The following is a 26,131-nucleotide window of genomic DNA, read 5'->3' as shown; positions in this document are numbered from 1 at the left end:
GGTTGTACCAGGCCGGTCCCAGGCTGCGCTGGGGCATTTCTCACCGGGGTCTGGGCTGGGAGGTGCTGGGAGCAGAGCTCTGGGTTTGCGCTTGTCCCCTGTAGCGCCTGACGCACTTCGGGTCAGTGTAAGAACCTCACAATAACCCGCCCTGCTCCCGGGGCGCCCTGAGACCCTCAGACCGGAGTCTCCGCCCCTCTCCAGGGAGGGTGTGGTGTGGGAAGGGGGGTGACTTCGTTTCCCTTCGAAACCAGGCAGCTGCGTCTCGGAGGCTCCAATCGAGCGAAGAGTCCGCCCCTTGTGTTTGTGCAGTGAAAGGCTAAACCCTCCTCATCGTGACAGTGAGAATTTATCCTGCAGCTCAGCGAGCAATGCCAGTGTGGGCACAGTTTGTGTTCGTTTTAGCAGCGTGGGAAGGTGAGAAAATGTTTGAAAATACAGAGAACCTTCAGAGTACGTGTTTTTAATTGTAGAGTGTATCTAGGTCTGTCTGTTTGTCTCCATGCCCCTCCTTAATCTCTCTCTCTCGCTCTCCATCGAGGCATCATAATATATTCTTGCGTGCGTGCTTTCACTGCATCACAGTCTAATATAGCAAATGTTCCATCCTCAGTAGCACAATATTAGCTTATCTGTTTGTGTGTTTCTAATCTTCCACTGGCTGTGCACCCATCCATTGTTCCTGTGTGGTATTCTCTCTCTCTCTCTCTGCATCTGCACATTCCGCTCTACTCTATTCTCTCTCCATCTGTGGTTTCCTCCCCTGCATTTGCCGGCAACTTGTCCCTCAGTCTACTATATATGTGTGTGGCTTAGATGCCCTTTATCACCCCAGTGACAGCCCATAGGCATGAACAATGATCACTGTGTTTTCTCCCTCAGATGCCCAGTCCCAGATGCAGCTGGTGGAGTCCGGGGGGGCTGTTAGAAATGAAGGGGAGTCCATCCGGCTCTCCTGTAAAGGCTCCGGCTTCAGCTTCAGCAGCTCCGACATGTTCTGGTACCGGCAGAGTCCCGGGAAAAGCCCGGAGTTTGTCTCACGTATTTACAGTGATGGGTCTAGTCCGTATTACGCGGCTGGGGTTCAAGGGCGATTCACCATCTCCAGAGACAACGCCAAGAGCGAGCTGTACCTGGGAATGAGCCGCCTGAGGCGGGAGGACACCGCCCGCTATCACTGCGCTGCTAGAGAGGCACAGTGCGGGGAAGCCGGTGTGAGCTGAGACGAAAACCTCCCTTCCCCGGACCCCGGGTTCAAGTCAGATCTCTGCCGACCGGGGGTGGGGGGGTCAGAGACCTGGTGCGCTCAGTGCGGGAAGGGCGGGGAAACTGAGTCACTGTAGGGGGCCAGGGAGGTGTGAATCCCCGGGGACACAGGTAACCCCAACCCTGCAGCTCACATCAGACTAACAGAGCTGGCCCAGAGGGGATGTGCCACACCCGGACCTGCTGTTCGGCAGACGTGTGAGGCACAGCGAGAGGAGGAAAGACAGACAGACCCACACAGCACCCTCCCTTCTCCCTTCCCAGCGCACTGCTCCGGGTGTGCAAAGGGGAAGATCTACTCGGCGTCTCATCCCAGCTCCGTCCCCCGGGCGCTCAGACAGCCCCGCGGCTGCAAAGCACTAACCCGAGCCCGGGGTTTACGCAGCCGCGCTGAGTGTTCACAGCTCTGCGGGGGCAGAGGCGGAGCCGGAGCTGGAGGAGCGGTTATTCTTTACGGCGGAAGAACGATTCGATAGTTCCTGTCTGCACTAGCCCTGGCCCCACGTGAGTCTCCGTGTCTGGAAGTATTTGTGCCCCTGTGCGACCAGAGATTCTTCGCTCCTTGTGCGCCATCGCAAAATGGGGCCCGTTTCGCAGCTGCGGCTGGTGGCGTCCGGCCGGGGGGCGGGGGTGTCAGAGACCTTCACGCTCCCCTGTGCAAAAATGGTTGTTGTTGGTGGTGGTGTTTTTAAAAAGAATGAAAAAAACTTTTATAAAACTCATCATAAAAAGCCGGAAGCAATAAATAAACCATCCAAAACCAATGAATAAAATCGGAAAATAATCAAGTGAGAATAAGCAAAAACAAAGACAATAAAATAGGAAGAAGAACAACAGTCCCTAAAACAACTAAACGCCAATGCACAGAACCCCTCAAACACACCCCGGCACTTTCTAACCAGCAGCAACACACTGTGCTGACAGGGGTCCCCCCTGTTTCCTTTAATTCACCTGTCACGGAGTGTGGGGGAGTCTGGCCCTGCACCCCTCTTCCTGGGACTCAGAGTGACTCTCAGCCAGCCAGTAAAACAGAAGGTTTATTGGACACAGGAGCACAGGATACAGCACAACCAGGACCCCTCAATCGAGTCCTTCTGGGGGTTCAGGGGGCTTGGATCCCAGAGTAGGATTCCCTGAACTGTCCCCACCCAGCCCCAAACCGAAAACTGACCCATCCCTCTCCAGCCGGCTCTCTCCCTTTGTCTAGCTTCCCGGGCAGAGGTGTTGACCTCCCCTCCCCCCTGCCTAGCTCAGGTTACAGGCTTAGGTCCTGTCCATCACCTAAAGTCCTCCCTGGCTCTCCCAAGCCCCACACAGACAGCCCCTGCTCCATCACATCACCTGTAGCTTTTTAGGGACACAGTTTGAGAGAGAGAGAGAGAGAGAGAGAGAGAGAGAGAGAGAGAGAACTCGCAACAAACAATCCCCCCCCTCCCACTTTTTGACATGAAAATGGAAGATCATTTATTTGACAGGAGCAATCAAACTTCATTTTCTCAATTGATTGCCCAATCGATAGTGTTGCTTGTGAAGGGAGGATTGTGTATATGTGAAGTGACAGAAGAACAGTGGGGGAGGGGATGTTTTAGTGTCGAGAAGGAAGTGTGTAGTTTCCATTCTTATTAATTGGCGGACATAAACACTGGGGTGGGGGGGATCTGGGGTTCAAGCCAGGTAAAGTGGAAACTACACACGGCCTCCTCTGTCAGAGGTTACCATGTGTTAGCTAGCGGGCGGTTTACAAATAGCCCTGGTTTTGTAACCAGTGAGGAAAAGGCTAGAGAGGCTGGCAGGAAGCCACACCCAGAGAGAGACGGGCATGCACCGGGAAGGAGAGAGAGATCCGGACTCAGGCCCTGTGGGTGGGAGGTGGAGTGTAAGTCACAGGGATGTGGACAGATCTGGCCCTGTCATTTCCAGAGATTTCGGGGCTTTGTCAGCTCAGGGGACGAACTGGAGATGAGATGATATTTTCCCCAGCTAATCAATAGACGATAGGAAATGACGACTAACCAACCCCAAAGGACTACACACAAATCAATTCCCAACACACAGAAATCAGTTAACAAACACTGCAACAAACTAACCAATAACAACACAATAGAATCAACATGTGATCCTGAATGTTTATTTAAATTCACTTGCGACTCTTTTAGGGGTACATAATTTATTTGATAGCATCGATACAAAACGTGCAACAAACATAGCCAAGTGCAAATCAGTTTTTACCATGAAAAAACCCCTCTCAGAGCCACGGAAGATCTGTTGCTTTAAAGAATGACGGACAGTTAAACTGCAATTTTTCAAGCTCTCTAGGGTCTAGGTCAGTAAAAGTGTGTGAGAAGGAGGCGAGAGATGAAGAATCGGTGGAGAACAGAGACAGAGAGGGGCTGGGGATTTCAGAGGCGGTGAAAGGATCAGGGAGTCTGACTTCTTTAGGAGTTTAATTGGGATTTGAGTGCCTAACTCCCTTAGGCAGCTTTGGAAATCCCACCCAAGATCACAAGCAGGGGATGTGGGGAAAAGAGAAAGAGACACAGACAGAGACAGTGTGTGAGAGATTAAAAGGATCCACATAGACACGGAGAAAGTAAATGGGGAGGTGTTATTTACTCCAAACAACACATGAACTAGGGGTCACCCAAATTAATAGGCAGCAGGTTTAAAACAAACACAAGGAAGTATTTCTTCACACAAGGCACAATCAACCTAAGTAACTCTTTTCCAGGGGATGTCCTGAAGGCCAAGACTATAATAGGGTTAAAAAAAATTAGATGAATTCATGGAGGGCAGATCCATCAATGGCTTTTAGCCAGGACCGGCAGGGATGGTGTCCCTAGCCTCTGTTTGCCAGAAGCTAGGAATGGGTGACAGGGGATGGATCACTTGAGGATTACCTGTTCTGTTCATTGCCTCTTGGGTGCCTGGCTTTGGTCACTGGCAGGACACAGGACATTGGGATAAATGGACCTTTGGTCTGACCCAGTGTAGCCCTGTGCTGCCCATGTTGATTTTTATTCAACATTAAGAAACCACAGGGTGAGAGCTGAGTTCCGAACAGCTGGATGAAGACGTACAGCGTCTGGCTACTTACCTACACTGCTTCTCTGGCAGGTTCTGGTGGCTTCCGCAGCAGAAGACAAGGGAGACCGCTAGAGGGCTCCCCTCCCAGACTATTTATAGGGATAAAACCGGGCAAATCTCTGTGCCTGGGTATGAGCTACAATTTGCTACAGGTGTCGGCGGAGGTTTGCAGCCGGAGGCTCATACTTCAGCCGACTCTCCCGAGCTGTCCGAGCTCCATTGGGTCGGCGGCTGAACTGGAGATATTTGAGACCTTCCAAATGATTAAACGTGTCTTCCTTGCGCTGGCCCTGGCGCCGCGTGAGTCTGTGTCTGTCTCTCTGTGTGTGGCTGTGATGGGGGGGGAGGGGGCAGAAGGAGCCTTTGCTCTCTGGGCATCACATTCAGTGATTATTTTGGACTCTCCCGCCCTTGTTTCTAGGCGCCCTTCCCCAGCTGCAGCTGGTGGCCTCCGGCCCTGGGGTGGGCAGAATCTCCGAGCCCCTCACACTGACCTGCGCTGTCTCCGGGTTCCCCATCAATACCCGGTATTACTACTGGCACTGGCTCCGTCAGCCTCCCGGAGAAGGGCTGGAATCCATGGGACGGGTGTATCCGTATGACGGGAACACGCGCTACCCCGCGTCTCTCCAAGGCCGAGTCACCATCTCTGCAGACACCGCCAGGAACCAGTTCTCCCTGCAGCTCCGCTCGCTGACAGCTGCAGACACCGGCACCTATTACTGCGCCCGGAGCTACACGGTGACACGGAGACAGGGGGCCTGGGACAAAAAGGGGCCGAGCCACACGCTTCGCCTCCCGGAGAGAAGGCGCCTGACTTTGCCCTTGCGATCCGCTCCCTTCTGAGGTCACTTTTAGTTGAAGGAGACGCTTTGTCAGAGGCACCCACGAGGCTGGAGGGAAGCAGAAAAGAGGAAACACCTGCGCGTGTGAATGGGCAGGAGAGAGACTTTGTTAAAGGAGTTTTGCAGATCTGGAAACCACCAATTTGGACCCGAGGTTGCAACAGACTCTCCTGTCCGCTCCACAGCTGAACTGGGGAGCTGAAGTTCTGGTGGGACCCTCTGATAAAGGACTGGTATTTCCTGGCTGCGCTAGCCCTGGCCCATGGGAGGGAGTGTGTGTGTGTGTGAGAGTTTTTTCCTGGTGAGGTAGAGTATTTGTGGGTTTCTGTAACCCACACACCTTCTGGATGTGGTGTTCCTCCCATCGAGGGGCACCAAGACCACTTGATTAATGAGTCTGCTCTACAGCACATGATTTTTGGCTCATGGGGTAGAGGCTCACACACTAAGCACCCGGGGTCCCAGGTTCCAACCACTGGGTCTGTCAGTGTTACATTTGCACCTGTGTGTGTGAGGAGCTGTGTCGATTCATATTTGCATGAAAGCATTTAGATGAAGGAGTCTGCGCTTGGAGCCAGATCGTTAGCCCCCTGGAGTGGGGAGCATTATATTATTATTTGGGTTTCTCCTGCCCCTTTTGCAGGCCCCCTTTCCCACCTGCAGCTGGTGGGTTCGGGCCACGGAGTGGGGAAGGTCTCAGAGCCCCTCACACTGACATGCGACGTCTCCTGGAGACCGGATTTTCTGGCCAGGGTCCTGAGTTTATTGGGGTGATGTATTGTAATGGGGAAACACCTTCCATGCCGCCTCTCCAAAACACAACGAGCATTTCCAGAGACACCGCCAAGAACTGGGTCTCCCTTTAGTGCTTAAAGTTTCCCTTTTATTTTAATTTGGAGTTGGGCGCCTAACTCCCTTACGCTCTTTGGAGAATTCGGTCAGAGTGAAAAGGCAGCTGCTAAACAGACAGAGCCAGTTAGCGAGCGAGAGCGAGAGAAAAGAAACAAACTCACTGTATGAGTAAGCAGAGGAACAGGGAGAGAGAGAGAGAGAGAGAGAAAGAAACAGACAAACTCACTGCTGAGTGTGTAAGCAGAGGCAGAACCACAGAGCGCGCGCGTGGCCAAGAGAGAAAGCGAGAGAGGAGATTGGGCGACAGGGGTCGGATCACTCGGTGATTCCCTGTTCTGTTCATTCCCTCTGGAGCACCTGGCACCGGCCACTATCAGAAGACAGGATACTGGGCTAGATGGACCTTCGGTCCGACCCACTATAACCCTGTGCTGACAGTGTTGATCTTTATTCAACAACAAGAAACCGCACGATGAGAGCTGAGTTCCGAACAGCTGGATGAAGTCGTGCAGCGTCTGGCTACCTACCTACACTGCTTCGCTGGCAGGTTCTGGCGGCTTCTGCAGCAGAAGACAAGGGAGACCGCTAGGGGCTCCCAGACTATTTATAGGGATAACACCCGGGCAAATCTCTGTCTCTGCGTATGAGCTACAATTTATTACAGGTGTAGACAGAGGTTTGCAGCCCGAGGCTCACACTTCAGCCGACTCGCCCGAGCTCCACTGGGTCAGCGGCTGGACTGGAGATATTTGAGACCGTCCAAATGATCAAATGTGTCTTCCTAGTGCTGGCCCTGGCGCCGCGTGGGTCTCTGTGTCTGTCTGTGCATTTCTCTGTGTGTGTGGCTGTGACGGGGGGTGGGGGGCAGAAGGAGCCTTCGCTCTTTGGACATCGCATTCAATGATTATTTTGGATTCTCCCACCCTTGTTTCTAGGCGCCCTTTCCCAGGTGCAGCTGGTGGCCTCCGGCCCGGGGCTGGGGAAGGTCTCCGAGCCCCTCACACTGACCTGCGCTGTCTCTGGAGTCTCCATCACGTCTCAGGATTACGTCTGGTACTGGGTTCGGCAGTTTCCCGGAGAAGGGCTGGAATCCATGGGAGGGATATATCCATATACCGGGGTCACAGGCTACGCCCCGTCTCTCCAAGGCCGGATCACCATCTCTGCAGACACCGCCAGGAACCAGTTCTCCCTGCAGCTCCGCTCGCTGACAGCTGCAGACACCGGCGCCTATTACTGCGCCAGGAGAGACACGGTGACACGGAGACAGGGGGCCTGGGACAAAAAGGGGGCGAGCCACACGCTTCGCCTCCCGGAGAGAAGGCACCTGACTCTGCCCCTGCGATCCGCCCCCTCCCGCTGTCACTTGAAGGAGCCGCTTTGTCAGAGGCCACCGGGAAACTGGAGAGAAGGAGAGAAAGAGGAAGCACCTGCGCGTGTGAAGGGGCAGGAGAGAGACATTGTTAAAGGAGTTTTGCGGTTTGGAAACCACCAATCCGGACCTGAGATTGTAACAGACTCTCCTGTCCGCTCCGCAGCTGTACGGGGGAGCTGAGGGTTGTGGGGGGGGGGGAGAATCTGATAAATGACTGGTATTTCCTGGCTGCCCTAGCCCTGGCCCATGGGAGGGGTGTGTGCGTGCGTGTGTGTGTGTGTGTGTGTGTGTGTGTTTAACTTCACGAGTGAGTCCATTGGAGCCGTTCACACCTATAGTGCTTTACTCTGGAATGTCTCCTGCTTTACACTCCTGATGAGTGAGAGGAGAACCAGCCTAACTCAGGGGTTCTCACACGGCTTTGAACCGCAACCCCCTGCTGACAGCAAACATTACTACAGGACCCCAGGGCAGGGAATCGAAGCCTGAGCCCACCCAAACTCAGCTGCCTCTTGTGTGTGGGGGTGGGGCGGGGTCAAAGCCCGACCCCACTGCTCTGCGCAGGAGGGCAAAGGCTTCAGCCCTAGGCGGGAGGCCTGTAACCCTTGGACTCCCCACCCAGGGCTGAAGCTGCCGAGGTTTGACTTTGGTCCTGGGCTGTGGAGGTCGGGCTTCGGCCCCAGCAAGTCTAGCACCATGCCTGAGGCCCCATTAAAATATGGTCCCGACCCACAGTCTGAGAACTGCCACCCTAGACTGAGTGACTAGAGAATTAGCCCGGACGAGACAATGGAGTTTCCATTGAGAGTCAGTCACGTGGACCCCAGTGGAATTACTCCTGCTTTACATTGAGGTGCAGTCAAGGCTGATTCCCACTCTGGCACTTCGAGTGCAGAAGGTGGGGGCCGCAAGACTCCAAAAATAAGACTGGCCTCTCCAAGCTGGTAATGCTGCCCCCACCCAAGTGAAAACTGCCTTTTGCCAATCCAGAAAAACCCTCACTTGGGAAGATTTTTCCTGCGGTCCCTCAACTTTTCCACCCCTCCCTCGGGGCAGCTGAGAAAGAAAACAAAAGAAAAGGGAAGTTCAGCTGTTGTATCCACATAGGCACAACCTCTTTACCTCCTCAGTCACAGAAATCAAATCATGTTCTTAAAAAGGGTAAATTTTATTGAAAAAACAAATACAACACATCTGAAAACTCAGGCTGTTAGGGATCAAACACCAAAAATGACTTTCTTGGGGTCCAACTTAAAGGTTAAAAGCAAACAAAAACAAAACAAAACAAAAGCATCTGGGGTTAGCACAGAGGACTCCACAAGTCCAAAATGAAGAATCCAGTCTAATTGCTTCTAACTAGACATTCCTGGTCTACTTACTTATCTGTGGTTTCAAATGAATAGTTTCTAGGTATGATGCTGGTGATTTTTATACCTGGCCCAAACCTCACACCATGTTGCTGCCCGGTCTGCTTCTGCCCGACCCCCACACCCCGCAGTTTTTCCCCATTTGAAATGGTGCAGCTTCCCTATTGGTTCCCCTGGTCAGGTGCCCACTCATTTTAAGCTTCCCTCTTAACCCTTTACAGGTAACGCAATCAGAGAACAGCTATGAAGAAGGATTTTGTAGTTAACTGAATGGCTGGGAAGTTACACAAGGGTGATTACCCTCCCGCCCCCAGTTTATCACAGGTGCATAAGAAAAGAATAACTCACCTTGATTCCAGAGTATTTGGCGATTTATTTTTAAAGGGATTCAGGTAACTTTGAATGCATTTGGAAATGCCAGGCTGCCTAATGCCTGTTGAAATGATTAAGTTTTAGTTGCACAGATGCTTCTGAAAATCCCACTAGGCACCTATATACCTAATGGAAAATGTGGATCTTATCCCTGATTTGCAACAGGATGAGAGGAGAACCAGCCCAAGTTAAACCAGTGGTCTTACACTTGACTCACACCTGGCCTCTGTCTTCCGGAAGCTGGGAATGGGCTACAGGAGACGGATCACTTGTTACGTTCATTCCCTCTGGGGCACCTGGCGTTGGCCACTGTCGGAAGACAGGACACTGGACTAGATGGACTTGTGATCTGAACCAGTGTGGCCGGGGTCTTATGAGTGAATGAGGAGAGTTGGGCCTGTTAACTCCATTGAGACTACTGAAAAAGTAAGTCACTACTCAGTGTATGAGAAGTCCTCATAATTTAAAAAACTTTTATAGTGAAACTTTTTTGTTAATTATCAGACTTTTAATTTGGAACTTATATGGTTCAACTAAGTCCAAAGAGAATTTTCTCTTTAGAATCTCCAGTGGGCTCTGTCACACTCGTGCCTGAGTGCCCCACCAGGATTAATCAATGTATAGACCCAGCAACCATGAGTGGTAGGAAGCCATCGCTGTCTGTAGTTTGCGCCTGGAATAGGGAGTTAAGAAGAAGTAGATTGTCCTTGTGAACAACCCACCCTCTTATTCACCAGAGTTTAGAAGAAAATTCCCCTGTGGATAGTTTATTCCTTAACTACTATGGTCTGTCTTGCACCTTCGTTCTGAGCATTTTGTATTGGCCAGTGTTGGTTAGATGGACAGGTGTGTTTCATTAGATCACTGCCTGTGTTCCAGTCACACTTTGAGTACGTAGCAGTGCTGGTAATAGAGGTTTTCAAAGGTGCCTAAGGGAGTACCGAATGGATTTCAAAGGGTGTTAGGGACCTCACTTCTTTAGGCAGCTTTGGAAACTCCCAGCCTGAAGACTTTTTTAACCTCAAACAAATGGGTGGGTAGAGGGGAGAGAGGAAAGCCGGACGGGAGAAGGGAAATTTCTGAAATGCAAAACCATTTGCCTTCCTAGGAGGATATAGGAACTTGGGGTGATAACTGGCTTGTAGCTTCAGAGGATATTGCGGGCACCAACCCATTGCACAAGAGGAAAGGTTGTCAGCAGTTATGCAGTTGTTACATTGTTTTTGTGTTATCACGTGGTGCATCCTCTCAGGTGAGCAGCAAGATACAGCCTCTTGCAAGATGTTGCGTGTTTTCCCCTTATATATACCAGGAACTGATGACATCAATGGGCCACCCCTAAGATAAAGCTTCCAATATCGGCTGGTTATTTTCTAATTGCCCATTGCTTCTGCCCCTGAAATGTCTGTTGCAGATTAGACTAACCCCTGGTTGTATGTGATATAACAGTATCCCTGTTCTGTTTCTTTTACAGGCTGAGGGGCCGCGATCCAGCCGAGTTCTGCCCAGGCAGAGCCAGGCAGTTCCCTTACCATGGACTGTGTCATCTCTGGGTATAACATCAATGACCACCATTTGAGCTGGATCCGACAAGGCCCTGGGAAAGATCAGGTCTGGCTAGCAGACTTCAGAACAGGTTACACCACCTACATCGCGGATGAGTTCAAAGGACAGGTTACCCCATCCACCAGTGGTGCCACTGACAAGCTAAAGAGAGACAGACTCTCCGCGGCAGACACGGCTACTTCGTACTGTGCCAGCCATGCACAGTGGTCGCTGCCTGGCTTCCTCTCCTACAATATCCCTTGTGGAACTGGCCTCCTCTCACTGAACACATTTTTCTCTTTGCATGAACTTCACCCCTGGCTTAAGGCCAGTAGGGGGGCCAAGCATCACTGGACTCTCACACCAGTGCTCAGAGTAGGGGCTCCTTGGGGAACAGGCCTGGCTCTCCTGCCTCTTCAAAGGTAGAATTTTACCCAGCGATTTGTGGCTTTGGTCTCTGCAATTTCAACATGCGTCGTTCAAATCAACTTGTGACCGGGAAGCAGCATCATTGCAGGTTAGGCCACCGGGGTGGGAATCGGGAGAATTTGTAGATCAGTGTCACAGCCTAGAACAGAACCAATGTGAAGTGACGCAAGTGACTCCCTTTCTCTGGCTTGTCTGTTTAGAGTGAAACCTCTTGGGTGCAAGGCCTGTCTCCTGTGGCGCGTAGGGGCAGCACCCGACACACTGGAACCCTGATCTTGGTTGGGACCCTTCAGGTGTTACTAAAATGCCAAGAATAATGACCCGTGGATTTGAATGGCAGAAAGGACCCTTAAATGAGACAATCCAACCCAGTGGGTTCTGCATCCAGAAGAAATGTTGAGCTGGAACACTTGTGTTTTAAGGTGCATGGAGGACAGAGTCACAGACTTTTGAAGCCGGAAAAACCATTCTGAGAACATTTTGTCTCTCTGCGTGACATACATTACAGGCATTTCTGTAACAAACCTTTGTCTGAGCCACAGCGTGTCTTTTGAGCTGCAGTATATGTGTCTGATATTGGTGACAATGCTGGACAGGGAGGGAGGTGATCTTGACTCCAATTCTAATCTGCCACCAGTCTGCAATGGTCGAGAGTGAACATGAATTCCTTGGTCCAGTGGTCTCCAGAGCGCAGCAGAACTCGGGGAATGAGACAGAGAAGTCAATTGCGTAGTGACCACACGCGGAAGCAGGAAAGGGTCAGGAAGTGAGAGCATGCGGTGCCCTGTACAATGACGGGAGTTGTTAACACAGGCAGGGGAATTAGACAGCAGTCGCTATACCCGCCATTGAGCAAACGATGGCAGCAGAGCTCTGAAGGACAGAGATCTAGCAGCTCTCAGTTGCACCTGCAGCTCTGGTCATCTGAGGAAACCACATGGCGTTTCACTTTCATTTTAAATTCCAGCTGAAAGTCTGTGATTGCCTGCTGCTTTCTTAACTAATATTAGGAGAAAGGGGAATGATTTTAAGAGCTACTATCCTATTGTTATACTCTGTACAATTTTAGGGGATGAGAATGTGAATGGAAGACCCTACCAAAATAAAACTGTCTTGCAATTAATAGCTTTGAAGTGTCTTGTGTGTTTGAGGAGTCTTCACCCTACATATGCCTGACTTTCAAGAAAACACTGGTCCTATTTTTAAAGGTAAGTAGATATAGAAAAAGTGGGCTAGGTGCCTAAGTCCCGTTATTTTCAATGGGAATTAGGTACCAGACCGTCTTACCCTATTTTGAAAACCACAGTAAGCGCCTACGTTGCATCATCACGTTCTAAAGACTTTATGCAATGTAGCCCGATTCCTTTGCTAGAAAGCAGGAACTGGAAAGAGGCAGATTCTCAGACGGTGTAATTCAGTATAGCCGTCATTAGCACTGCACACAGACACACGGCCTCGTGATCTCGCCATAAATCTCTACTTTGTTTGTTTGTTTGTTTCAAAGCAGGGCAATGCTAGCAGGGGGTGAGATTCTGTTACCATTCCTCATGTCCAGTAGTATTTTACTCTGTGAGTAGCTCGATTGCTCCGGATTCTCCCCTCGGTAATAGTGGGTGCACACTGGAGTCTCTCCTAATTTACACACGAGTACGCCAAAGGAGAGTAGCCCCATGACCCCAGCAGAGTTAGTCCTGCCTAACACCATGGTGAATGAGACATGATCCACCCTCACTGAGTACAATGACCTTATTTCTGCTCTACACAAGACTGATTAAAAAGAAAATTTAGGCCCATTGACTGCAGTGAAATGACTTCTGCTTTACACTGACGCGTGAGGGAGGGGGAATCTCTACCCCCCGCCCACTGACTCCACTGTTAGTACTCAGAGAATAAGTTCCTACTCCGTACATGTTCAGAAGTCCTCACCATTTACACGTGTGACAGTGAAACATTTATATTTTATAGCCAACGCTTGCAAACGTGGTTTGACCAACATCAAAGATAACTTTCGGTTTAGGATCTTCCCTGGCTTCCACCTAGGTAATATCTGAGCCCGTCACAAACAATGAATTTATCCCCACAAGAGCCAGGAATGGCAGGAAACCACTGTTTGATGGGGAACGAAGTAAAAGCGAGACTCAGTTGCTTGGTTGAGATCTCTATGCTGATTTGAGCAGGCACGTCAACCTTTCCCTGAATGTGGATGGGAAGAACATTCCCCTGCTACGGCTAAGGCATCCCATAGGTCGCTACCAGAGTCAATCTTGCAGCTTCTGTTCAAGCACTTGGTATTGGCTCCTGTTGAAGAACTGAGCTAGATGGACAGGACTGACCCTCTGTGCCCATCACACAGTGAGCGTGTGGCCGGGCGGGTGGCAGAAGTTGAGCTATTCGAGGGGGCCCGAGGGAGTTGGGTAGCGAGTTGCGTAACTTCAGGCAATTTTGAAAGATCCCAGCCTGAAGGCAGATCTCCTGCGTCCTGCACCATTAGTCAGCGGGTGGGTGGAGAGTAGGCGGGGAAAGGCAGACAGCAGATGCCAAGGTTCTGAAATGCAGAACCGTTTCCCTCCTTGAAGGATATAAGAATTTAGGGCGGTAGCTCCAGAGGGAATATCTGACACAAGGCCGCTGTGCTAAAGCAGAGATCAGCGGCAGTCATGCTGCTGCTGTTACATGGTCTTTGCCTTATCTCATGGTGCAGCCTGTCAGGTGAGCAGGGAAATGCGGACTCTTGTCGGGTGTTGGGTTCTTCTCATGTCGCTAAGGAACTGATGACAGCACTGGATCGAGGCTCTGGCATTTAACCCAATCCGTGACCCTGGGCTGAGGGGAAAATTGTCTGGTCATTTTGTGACTGCCCACAGCAGGGTGTCTTGCCCCTTCCTCTGTCATGCATTCTGGAGATTCGAGGGACCCCCTGCTCTGGCCTGATAGAATAATCATGTCTCTGTTCTCTTTCTTTCACAGGCTGGGTGGCCGCGATCACTTTAACCCAGCCGAGTTCTGCCGAGGCAGAGCCAGGGAACTCCATTACGCTGGACTGCACTGTTTCTGGGTATAATGTTAATGACCGTCATATGCAATGGTTGCGCCTTCCCCGGGGGAAAAATCTGGTCCCGATAGCATCCTTCAGACCGGGTTACCCCACCTACATCGCGGATGAGTTCAAAGGACGGGTCACCCCCTCCACCAGCGGCTCCACTGGCAAGCTAACGATAGACAGTCTCACAGCTGCAGACACCGCTACCTACTACTGTGCGACAGATGCACAGTGATCGCTGCCTGGCTTCCTCTCCTACAGTATCGCCCCTGGAACTGGCCTCCTCTCACTTACCACCTCTGCAGGCAGTATTCAAGGTGTGGGCGAAACACTGATTTATAAAGAGGCAACATGATATTTTCTGTCTATCCCTTTCTTGATGATACCCAACATTCTGTTGATTTTGCTGACGGCCGCTGCACATTGAGTGGATGTTTTCAGAGAACTATCGCAATGACTCCAAGATCTTTTTCTTAAGTGGTAACAGCTAATTTAGACCCCATCATTTTATATGTATAGTGAGGATTATGTTTCCAATGCACATCACTTTGCATTTATCAACATTACATTTCATCTGCCATTTTGCTGCCCAGTGACCCAGTTTTGTGAGATCTTTTTGTAGTTCTTTGCAGTCTGCCTGGGGCGTAACTATCTGGAGTAGTTTGGGACGATCTGCAAATTTTGCCACCTCACTGTTTACCCCCTTTTCCAGGTCGTTTATGAATATGTTGAATAGGACTGGGCCCAGTACAGATCCCTGGGGGACACCGCTATTTACCTCTCTCCATTCTGAAAACTGACAGTTTATTCCTACCCTTTGTTTCTCTTACTTTCTCATTCCAGAAGTGGTATATGAATAGGTTTAGCAAAGGGGTGACCACTGTATGAAGAATGGCTGCTGCTTTGTACAACCCCAACGACTGGCTGATTCGGGGTAATACGTACATGAAAATAGAACAGCTGTAGAAGATGGACGCCACCGATGTGAGCTGCGCAGCTGGAAAATGCCTTTTGCCAACCGGTGGTGGATGGGATGTGTAAGATGGTGGGGATGACGTACACGTAGGTCACTATTGTTAGGAGCAAAGAGCTAAGCACCACAGTGGAAGTGTGTAGGGAGCTCACTCATTCAGTGAGGTGTGTGTCTGTAGAAGCCAGTTTAAAAAGGGCTCTTATGTCACAGAAGAAATGGTTAATGACATTGGGGCAGCAGAATGGTAAGTGAGACACCAGGATGGTTGGGCAGAGAACTGATTTAAAGGCTCCTAACCAGGTACCAATAATCAACTGAAGAGGCAATTGACCGTTCATGATGGTGGGGTAGTGCAAAGGCTTACAAATAGCTGTGGATCTATCAAAGGACGTCACCGCTACCAGGATATACTCCGAGGTCCCAAGGAAGAAATAGAAATAGGTTTGAGTGAAACACCCACTGATGAATCTTATGTCAGCACATCAAGCTATTTCTTTCATTGTTTCGGGAACGATGACGGTGGTGAACCATATCCCTGAGAAGGAGAAGTTGCAGAGAAATCAGTACATTGGACTGCGGATGCAGTAATCACTCCACACCAAGGCTATGATCACCACCTACTGCACAAGCGTCAGCACGTAGATCACCCCGAGGGAGTGGTGGTAAAACCGCAGGATCTCAGACAAAAATCTTCCCAAGTGAGGGTTGTTTTTTTCTGGACTGGCAAAAGGCAGTTTTAACTTGCGTGGTGGCACCAATACCAGTCCGGGGTGGCCAGTATTATTTTTTGAGTCCTTGCCGGCCCCCACCTTTTGCACTGGAAGTGCCATAGTGGGGAATCAACCTTGACACCCCTCCCCAACTTCTTCTTCGGTGCGGAGAGGTGGGGAACAGCAGCCTAATGGCTGGTATGACGCTGGCGCTCTGCGCGCTGGTGTGGGGCTGTCTGGGCAGCACGTGCCCTGGCTCTCAGCTCTGCCCCACGCCGGGCTGCCCCGGGGATTCTTTCTCAGCGCATCGTGCGAGAACATGGGGTGTCCGTCCTGCCTTGGCCCACGCCGTTAGTCCGGCAACGCCTTCAAACAAAAGGGCTCCAGGTCTCTGTACAGAGCCTTCGGTCCAACGGGCAGCGCGGTGGATCTGTGCCCAGTGTTGGCTCTGGTGATACCCAGGCTGGTAAGAAAATGCCCAGTTCCGATTTGAATTACACAAAGTACCCAACGGGAGCGCCCATAGTCACTACGGGCAGAACTGGCAACTCCCGAGCGGCAATGAAGAGCCTGATTGAAAACACAAGGGCCGCCGCGCGAGAGATTTGTTTCCCCAGCCAGGAAACTGTCCCTGGTTTTACCAGCCCCGCCCCCCGCACACTGAGCCTCTGGAGAGTAAATGTATCTGGGAACCATGAGCCTCTGCACCAATGCCGGGTTCCCCACACCACCGGCTCTAACTTTTTTGCCGCCCCAAGCAAAAAAGAAGAGCGCTGCCGAAACCCCGCCCCTGAGCACCACGCCCCCCGAAGCCCCGCCCCCGAGTGCCATGCTGCACGAAGCCCCGCCCCCTCCAAGCTCCACGCCTCCGCCTCCCCTCGGAGCGCCGCGCCAAGCCCCCGCCCCCCGGGTCTGTGCAGTGACCAGCCAGTCCCTTGAGAACTTTCCCCTCCAGCACCAGGGGTGAAGAAGATCCTGCCCTCAGTGTGTAACCCTATAACTCACGGGCTTTGTCACCCATTTCTGTGGCAAGTCCCGATGGGCCTGTGCTGCAGAGGCCGCTCAGTTCCTGAAGAACCCCCGCTCCGCTGGTGCTGGAAATACGGCGCAGGGTTGGGATTTTCAAAGGGGCCTCATGGATTAAGGAACCCACCTCACATTTGAGAATCACAGTCCAGAATTTCTGCAGCTTTCCGAGGGCGGAGCTAAAGCTCCAGCCCACAATACAGTTCCAGCAATTTAATAGAGTGACCGCGGAGCTAAAGGACTGAACCTGCAGCCCTTAATTACAGGGAACTCCCAAAGGTTGGCGCTGAGGGCGGTGGGGTAGCAAGGGCAGGGCGGCTCTGTGTTCTTTGCCGCCCCGAGCACGGCAGTCGGGCGGCCTTCGGTGGCCTTTCTGCCGGGGATTTGCCGGTCCGCGTCTTCGGGGAAGCCGTGGGACCCGCAGACCTCCGGCAGGCACGCCGCCGAAGGCAGCCTGACTCTCGCCCTCAGGGCGACTGGCAGAGCGCCCCCCCCTCGTGGCTTGCCACTCCAGGCACCTGCTTGCTGCGCTGGTGCCTGGAGCCGCCCCTGAGTAAGGGCACAGGGAAGACGCCTGGTAGGATTTATTGGGATCCTGCAGAAAGAAGCAGCAGCCCCACAGGGGAGGTGTCAGGGATCTTTAGGGTCAGAGAGCGCAGGGCTGGTGGCCTTGTCCGGTGGCTGCTCGTTTGGGGTCCTCATTCCCCTTTCGATACATCTCCTCTCGCGCTGATGCGCCCCAGCCCTGGCACGCAAGAACAGAACACGGAGCACGCAGCAAAACTCTGAAACCCGGGCTTTTCAAAACCAGTATCAGAAACACAGACAGGGATGTCCAGGGATGTCGGGGGCAGGGAGCTGAGGGGTCTCACCTTTCTCTTCTGACAACCGGACAGCAACACACACCTCTCAGATACCGGTTCTTGCCTGTCCCTGTAAATGTGGGGAGGTGAGAGCGCCGAAAGCCTGGCAGAGCGGGGCTCCTTCCACTCCCCGCGGCAAACCCTGGCAGCAATTAAAGACACTTCCCTGACTGCGAAGAGGAGAGTCGTGTCCGCTCCAGGGGTGTCAGGGCTGGGCCTGTAGACCGAGCATAGGCCACTTAGCTGCTGGGGCAACACCAAAGGGTGAGAGTCTGTTAAACCCTTGAGGAGTTCAAAGCTTTTTCTCTAGGAACGAGTCTTGGGTCCCCAGACCAAGATGTGAGCTCATAAGAACAGAAGAACCACCAGGCTGGGTCAGACCAAGGTCCATCCAGCCCAGTGTCCTGTCTACCGACACTGGCCCGTGCCAGGTGCCCCACAGGGAGTGACCAGACCAGGGCACTCATCCAGTGAGTCCCTGGGAAGGAGTTTTAGCTGTTATAAGGAGGGGGATATGCAAACAAGGGTGAGAGTTTCCTGTTTAAATCTCTCTCTGCCGAGTCTGCCCGCCGAGACAATCTGCAGCCCACTGGGTCTGTGCAGTTACCAACCGACCCACCCGAGACCTTTCCGCTCCCCTCCCACGCCAGGGAAAATGCCTCTTTGGCTCCATTTCGTGGTCGTTGCAGCAGCTTTGGGAGGTATTTTCTCCCCTTGTATGGGTAGGGGAGTCAGCGGGATGGATTGTTGACAATTCGCACTGACCTGATTTTAACATGCGTTTATTCCAGGTGTCCGGTCACAAGTCCAGCTGCTGGAGTCCGGCGGGGATGTGAAAAAGCCCGGAGACTCCCTCAGACTGACCTGTACCACCTCGGGGTTCAACATAGACAGCTACTGGATGAGCTGGGTCCGCCAGGCTCCCGGGCAGGGGCTGCAGTGGGTATCAGCAATTAATGGAGCAACCACCCATTACGGAGATTCCGTGAAAGGGCGATTCACCACCTCTACAGACAGCTCCAAGAAGCTGATCTACCTGCAACTGACCGGGCTGAAGCCCGAGGACACCGCCCGCTATTACTGTGCGAGACACACAGTGAGGCGAAGCCGGGCTGAGCTCAGACACAAACCTCCCGTTGCGTTGCGGTCAGCAGGGGAAGTCCCAGCTGGCTTGTGACACTGACAGTCCGGGCGCTGGGCTCTCGCGGTTCCCTTCCTTGAAATGGTTAAAATGTTCTCCGCTCTGCAGCCACATCCAGTGCCACAGACAGCAGCGATCCCGAGGCCGGCACCTCGGGACTGGGATGGGGGGACTGACACGCGGGGTCCCATAAACTGTTCTACGCCTCACAACACATTCTATAGAGCCCAGAAAATGCCAAACACTCCCCATGTGACACCCCCCCCCCCCATGTTCTGTGTGCTGGGAAAAACCGGGATAAGGAAAAACACGGACCAGGACAGCTATGAACGAGCAGAGGCTACTCCCCCCAGACACGCCTGACCAGTGCCCTAGAGCGGTGTGGTGTTTGCTTAGAAGCCTATTAAACAGCTTCCGTTCTTATCCGACTCCCTGCCTGATCCGCTGTCTCACCTCCCCTGGCCTCAGGCTGCACCGGTGCCAAAGCGCAGGGGCTGGAGGGAACGACCCCTCCCTTCCAGCCCTGCAGTTCTGTGATTCTATGATCGATCCATGGATACTCCCCCCCTCCCCCCTCTCTCAGCCTTTGCTCACAGAGCTGGGATCACACACTGCGGGGAGAGGCTCTTACGTTTACAGGTGCCCAGGGAAATTAATAACCCAACGGCCTCTTTAAATCCCGCCACGCCTCTGTCCCTGCATCTGCCCCGGTACAGAGACTCCGGCTTCTCCACGTTTCTCATTGACTCCCCATCCTTGGACACGCTCATTTCTCCACCTCCAGGAAGATGAGATTCTGTTTCCACTAACTTGCTGTTTTATCAGTTTTCCAAGGTAAACTTTTGCCTCCCTAAAGGTCCCAGGATGTCACCTGTGTTACCACAGCCTCCAAATTAATACCGGTACTTCTGTGCTTTATTTCCCTCGGGTCTTTTAACAGAAACGCCAGATAATGGTGAGCAGTTTATACAAAGATAAAACTTCTATAAAGCGCCCCCGCAAGTTCCCGATCCACCCTTAGGGGTTGGTTTCTCTGTCCTTAAATATGGGAGCAAATGCAAATGGAGCGACAACATTTCCTGTCACAACTCCGCCGTGTCACAAACCCTGCAGGAGACAAAAGCTACAGCCCCATATATCTGCAGTGAACACCCACAACTCCCGCTGGGGAATTCACTCGGAACTTAGCAGAAGAAGATGCTCCTCTGGCTGCATGTTGCTGTCATGGCAGCACTTCCTCAAGGTGATTCTGACCTCAAAATATGCGGGGAGAGGAGCTCAGTGTTATGGTGAACAAGGCTAAGACCATTCTCGGTTATGTCCTCAGGGGCCCAAACGCAGGTTCAGCTGGTGGAATCCGGGGCAGACGGTAAAATGGCAGGAGACTCTATCAACATCTCGTGTAAAGCTTCCGGGTTCACCTTTGGTGACTACTGGATGCACTGGTACCGGCAGGCTCCCGGGAAAGCACCCGAGTGGGTGTCCGGCATTAGCTATTGGGCCGGAACCGACAAGAGATACGCTGTGTCGGTGAAAGGGCGATTCACCATCTCCAGAGACAACCCCAACAACCTGCTGTATCTGCAACTGACCGGCCCGAGACCCGAAGAGACGGCGGTGTATCACTGTCAGGCAGACACGCAGTGCGTGAAGGGAATCTAACCACGTACAAAAACATCCCCTTTGCCGGCACAGCCCAGGGGAAGGGTCAGACACACACAGAACTGAACCAAGGAGAAAAAGTCCCCAGCGCTGTACTCATCACGCAGGAAACTATAATTTTTGGAGCCCGGTGAAGGCTGCAAAGACGCCAAGGCTGAGACGCATTAGGAGAGCTGCAGCCTCTCCTCCTATCCCAGGGGGACACATTCCAACTTCCGCAACCCATGAGCCGGGGTCCTACAGACAACAGTGCCCTTCATTGCCCGGTCCCGCCTCATTCCCCAGCGGGTCCCTTCTGTGCACTGACTGTGTGAAGTCTTGTGTCATTACCGACAAGAGGGCAAAGTTAAGATCCCATGGGCAACCTTAGTTCTGGCATCTCCTATCTTTTGAAGGCTTGACTTTGCCACCTTAATGTTCTGTTACAGTAGTTTTCTTGTGTAATTTCCTACCTGTGTAAAAGATGAATAAAAAACCCCCAAAGCTATTATCTTATAGAACCCCATTGACCCCACCACCTAAGTCTTCAGCAGAGTTGTAATTTTCAGATTTGCGCAGTTCTCTCAGCACGCGCCTCCATCTGGGTGACCACTGTGCACCTGCTGTCCCGCTCCCTGCCAGTAGGGGCCAGCACTCCTTGCCTGTAGTGCACATCCCGACCCCTCAGTTCTTACTCTGTGTCTTCTAGCCTAGTACCTACCACTAGAGGGCAGCACGGGTTCACTTTGGTGCCCCCCAATCAGCGTGCGACCTACATTGGCTGCTGGAATATCCGACACTGCCCCCTTCATTAGCCCCTGAGGGTGGAACAGGAGGTTCAGCACTGGGCCGGAGATACATTATTAGGGATTTAGGCTTTAGAATTTTTTCCCCTGCTAGGAAATCTCAAGGTTGGCAGCTCTGGGTGCCTGGCCATTCGCTCACGAGAGCACTTTGTAATGGCAAAGGCAGGAACAGTGGCCTTGTCATTCTGCACTGAAACCGGCCCACTCAGTGGTAGCCCAGAATGCCCGGGGTTTCTAGACAAGTCCTCATCCCTCAGCGACGTGTCTCTGGGTGCACACTCAACATGGCCGAACAAGAAAGAGACACAACAGTTCGGGACATGGGTCTCTTGCAAAGGGGGTGCTGGAATACCCTCCCCCTCCCTTCCTGTCAGTTGGAATTGACACTCGCCTATCAGGTTACAGGAGATGTAGGCTGTTTAGCTGCGTTTCCTGTTCCAATCCAAGCATCCCATGTCCCTGACCTTGGAGTTCCCAGAGAGAAACTCTGCAACCCTCGGTAGGTCTGCAATTACCATCCAACTCCGTGCTCCAAATTCTCATTATCCTTCCAAGTAGCCAGGAGCTCTGACAGCCTGGCTGATGACTCAGGCCTGGAATTTATTAGCTTCTTATGGAAAAGGAGCAAACGTATTTTTTCTAGCAGTTGGTAAAAGCTGTATGATCATGTTTTGAGGGTGACTATTAAAAGGATGATGTCACTTCCTTTCTGAAGTGTTGGTTACTCAGGCCTGGAGCTTAGTTATCCCTGGTGGGAAATGTGGTAGCAAAATAATTTTATTTACTCATTCTTTCATGTATTCTATTAGTAAAGAAGCGTTGTCTAATTTATGTGGAGCGCCTACAATATGAATTACGGGACGGCTCCTCAAATGTGCTAAACCCTGTTATTTCCGTCTGGGGAAGCGTAGGGAAATCACCCCCGTAATTCCCCTAATAGTTGCCCTGTTTAATGCTGGGCACCCGGACGCTAGTCAGAACTGACAATCCTCTGTTAATTTACAGGATATGAACAGGGAGGCAGCTGCATTTCCTGGGTCACACCCGCCTTGTCTCCAGGGGCGGCTCTAGGAATTTGGCCGCCCCAAGCAGTCATGCCTGCCGGAGGTCCGCTGTTCCCGCGGCTCCGGTGGAGTCGCCTGCCGCCAAAATGCCGCTGGGGTCTGGTGCCGGCCCTGCTTGTCCCTCAGCCTGCAGGAGAGCGAAGCTGCATCCGCTGTGTCGCGGCACTTAAGGGTTAATACTTCCCGCCGCTAGGCCCTTAAAGGGACAGTGACTGTTCGGACACGTGGCTGTTAAAGAGCGAGCTGGTCTCTGAGCGACAAGGCGGGGGCGAGCGGGCTGCGTGTGTGTCAATGTCAGCGAGCGAGTGAGCGAGCCGGGAGGTGTGTGAAGGGCTCGCCTGGCTCCGTGACACCAGACACTGCTCAGTATTTGCACCATCCCGCCCCCACCCTCGGCTCTGGCTCTCAGCTGCTCTGCTGGCCCTGGCCCCATGTGAGCACGGGGTGGGTGGGGGGGGGGGGGATAGGGCGAGTGCGGGAGACTCTTTGCTCGCGGGGTCAATTGGTTTATTCATTTATTCATGTTTCCAGGTGCCCTTTCCCAGGTGCAGCTGGCGGAGTCCGGCCCTGGGGTGGGGCAGGTCTCCGAGCCCCTCACACTCACCTGCGGGGTCTCGGGTGGCTGCTTCACTGCTGATTACTGGGATTGGTACCGGCAGCTTCCCCGGGGAGCGCTGGACTGGCTGGGAGAGATTGACTGGTACAACTCGCGGTGGCGCGTACGCTACGCCCCGTCTGTCCAAGGCCGAGTCACCCTCTCCGCCGATTCCTCCAAGAACCAGGTCTCCCTGCAGCTCCGCTCGCTGACAGCTGCGGACACCGCCACCTATTACTGCGCCAGGAGAGACACAGAGACACAGAGACAGGGACCCGTCAGACAGAAAGGGGGGAACCCCTATGCCCCGCCCGGGGGGGGGTCTGAACCCGCCTGACTTGTCCCCTTCTCTCAGCTCCCCTCTGCGGGGGACATGGTGGGGGAGCCCTTCTCTTTTACCGACCGACTTCTGCTGGAGAGAGAGGGACAGAGAGAGACACACACAGATCCACGAGAAGATCTCACCTCACCCACCTTGGATCTCCAATATCCCGACACCGACAGGGACACAGCAACTCTGCAGAGTGACAGGGCAGTGCCGACCCCAGCCTGAGAAACACAGCAGGGGAGAGACCCCAGGAAGAGCTCGGTGGTGCTCCAGAGGGCCCCCCCCCCCGCTAAACAACAGCTGTTGGTCCAATACAAGGTATTATCTCACCCCCTTGATATCCTGGGACACCCTCCCCCAACTGCAGGGCATACAGCAGGGTCTGCCTGGCTGTGCTGATCTGCAGCCACTGCAGGAGGAGAGAGAGGCTTGAATATGGGATGCTGTGAGGAAGTGGGACTGTTCTTACTGGGGTCTGTGAATGCTGTGTTGGTGCCTCAGTGTCCCCTAGGCAGTTCTTAAGTATCTAGCAAAGCAAAAGGCCAGTGCACCTGAATGCCTGACACTGTCTGCTAGCAACTGATGGCCTGGGCACCTCCTCTGCAAAGGTGCCAACTGAAGGTGGTGGAGACAAAGAGGTCAGATGACCTCCTGGCCCAGGAAAGGGGCTGAGCAGAGAGGAGGGGCTGGAGGGGGTTGGGCAGACTGGAGCTGGCTGGGGAAGGAAGGGAAGGACACACAGGGCTCTGATTCCCCAATGGGGCTGTGGGGCTCCTGGGGCCCCAAGATGGACCTAACAAGGGGGATCCTGTTATCTGTGCCTGCAAGACCCTGTCCTGGACTGTGTTCCTGTCGTCTAAATAAACCTTCTGCTTTACTGGCTGGCTGAGAGTCCCGGTGAATCGCAGGTAGCTGGGGGGTGCAGGGCCGGACTCCCCCACACTCCATGACAACTGGTGGCAGGGGTGGGATCTACTGCACCCCGTGGACGGTGCTTCCTGCAGTAAGTGACTGGGGAGCAGCAAAACGAAGGGGGACTGACGGGGACCAGGTGGGCTGAAGAGACAGAGAGCGACGGTTTCAGGAGGCGATTAACCCCTGGGAGTGTGACCAGAGAGAAGGACTTTGCAGTAACAGGGTCCCCCGGGGGGATTGCAGGAGCAGTCCCAGGAGCGGAGGAGTCTGCAGCTTGACCCTGGCAGAGAGGGGGTGACCTGAAGAAGGCCTGGTGCACGAGGGGTCTCCCTGGAACCGGTGGGAAGCTGAGAGCACAGGCCAGCGAGTGGCCAGCAGGAAGATGTATGCTAAGCACCTTAAGAGAGACCTGGTGGAGCTGTGCAAGCAGAGGGGGCTGTGTTGCATTGTAGAGGAGCAGGGACAGAGTTTGACAACCCATGTGATTATAAGCAGAGAGTTCTTTATTGGGCTGCGCATTGGGAGGTCCACCAAAGACCAGCTAATTGCCCAGCTGGAGGAGACAGATCGCTTGGGTGAACCGAGCCCTGTCCCAGAGGGAAGTCACCCAGCAGACACAGTGTGGGCCAGGGGGCCCGACATGGCTGGGAGGGGCCAGACTGCTGCCAAGGACACCCCGAGACCCTGCCCACCTATACCTAGTGGAAGGGTTGGGGGAAGCCCAGCGAATACCGAGGGCTCAGCGGCCAGCAGGGGATCGTCCCGGCGGAGCTCCCTGTCCCTGGAGCGGATGCGGCTGGAATATGACAGGGAGGCGCTCGAGTTAAGGAGGCAAGAACTGAAGTAGCGGGAGAACCAGCGTAAACACGAGGAGAACCGGCGCCAGCGTGAGCTGGAGGCAGGGACGGCTCTAGCCATTTTGCTGCCCCAAGCACGGTGGCATGCCGTGTGGGGTGCTCTGCCGGTTGCCGGTCCTGTGGCGGCTCCAGTGGACCTCCTGCAGGTGTGCCTGCAGATGCTCCACCGAAGCCGCGGGATCAGAGGCCCCTCCACAGGCATGCCTGCCGCCCTCCCGGCGACCGGCAGAGCAGCCCCCCCCGCGGCATGCTGCCCCAAGCACGCGCTTGGCATGCTGGGGCCTGGAACGGCCCCTGATTGTCGTTTGTGATGTAGATCACTGGACATTAGGAGTTGCGGTTATTGTCAATGTGACATTGGTGCCCTCATTCCCCAGCCGAGAAGGGGTCACTGCCCTGGGCACCTGCTTTCTGTCCCTGCCCTGAAGAGCTCACAGTCTGCACAGACAAAGGGGAAGGAGAGGCACCGCCTGGGGAAATGACTTCCCAGGGTCACACAGCAGGGCCCGTGACACACCCACCGCAGTAGCTGGACTGTTCATTCCTAGCCGAGGGCCCCTTGCCTCTGTAATCACAACACATCCCTGAAGATGCGTCTTCTTTCCATGCCCAGCCCCCTCCCCACTCACTGAAGGTATTTCTCAGTCTCTGATCCCGGAAACAAACACGGGTCAGGGACGGTCTGGATCACACTGCGCCCAGCCAGGAGTGCAGGGGACTCCACTCAAAGGCGTTTCCAGGTCCCCTCCAGTCCTACCATTTCTCTCCCCTCCACTGCAGCTCCTCCCCCAACAGATTCCCAGGACGATCTCACTTCTACTGACCCGGCCCGTACATCACACCTACTGATTTTATTCGCCCAGCCCATTTTGCACTAGCCCTGCTCCACTGGAGAGACACCCATTGGCTTCAGAAGACTTTGGATCACACCTTGGACAGGAAGGGTGGGGGTGACTCTCCCATCCCCCACACGGCAGAGGTCTACCTGGACAGAGGTCTACCTGGTACACCCCCCCAACCCGCATGTTACTGCCTGT

The 26,131-nt window shown here is 53.3% G+C and overlaps 1 gene segment (V, D, J or C); it reads left to right on the top strand.

Annotated features, from left to right (window-relative positions):
• Positions 1-371: 371 nt before the first annotated feature.
• Positions 372-1,223, top strand: LOC123347727. The segment is given in 2 exon segments: positions 372-417; positions 883-1,223. Coding segments are annotated over 2 exon segments (387 nt in total).
• The last annotated feature ends 24,908 nt before the right edge of the window (positions 1,224-26,131 follow it).

The sequence above is a fragment of the Mauremys mutica genome, chromosome 13 (genome assembly GCF_020497125.1).
Source record: "Mauremys mutica isolate MM-2020 ecotype Southern chromosome 13, ASM2049712v1, whole genome shotgun sequence".
In the NCBI taxonomy this organism is placed as follows: domain Eukaryota; kingdom Metazoa; phylum Chordata; order Testudines; family Geoemydidae; genus Mauremys; species Mauremys mutica.
Note: the sequence above shows the minus strand (reverse complement) of the source record. Positions and strands in the feature narration are given on the sequence as shown.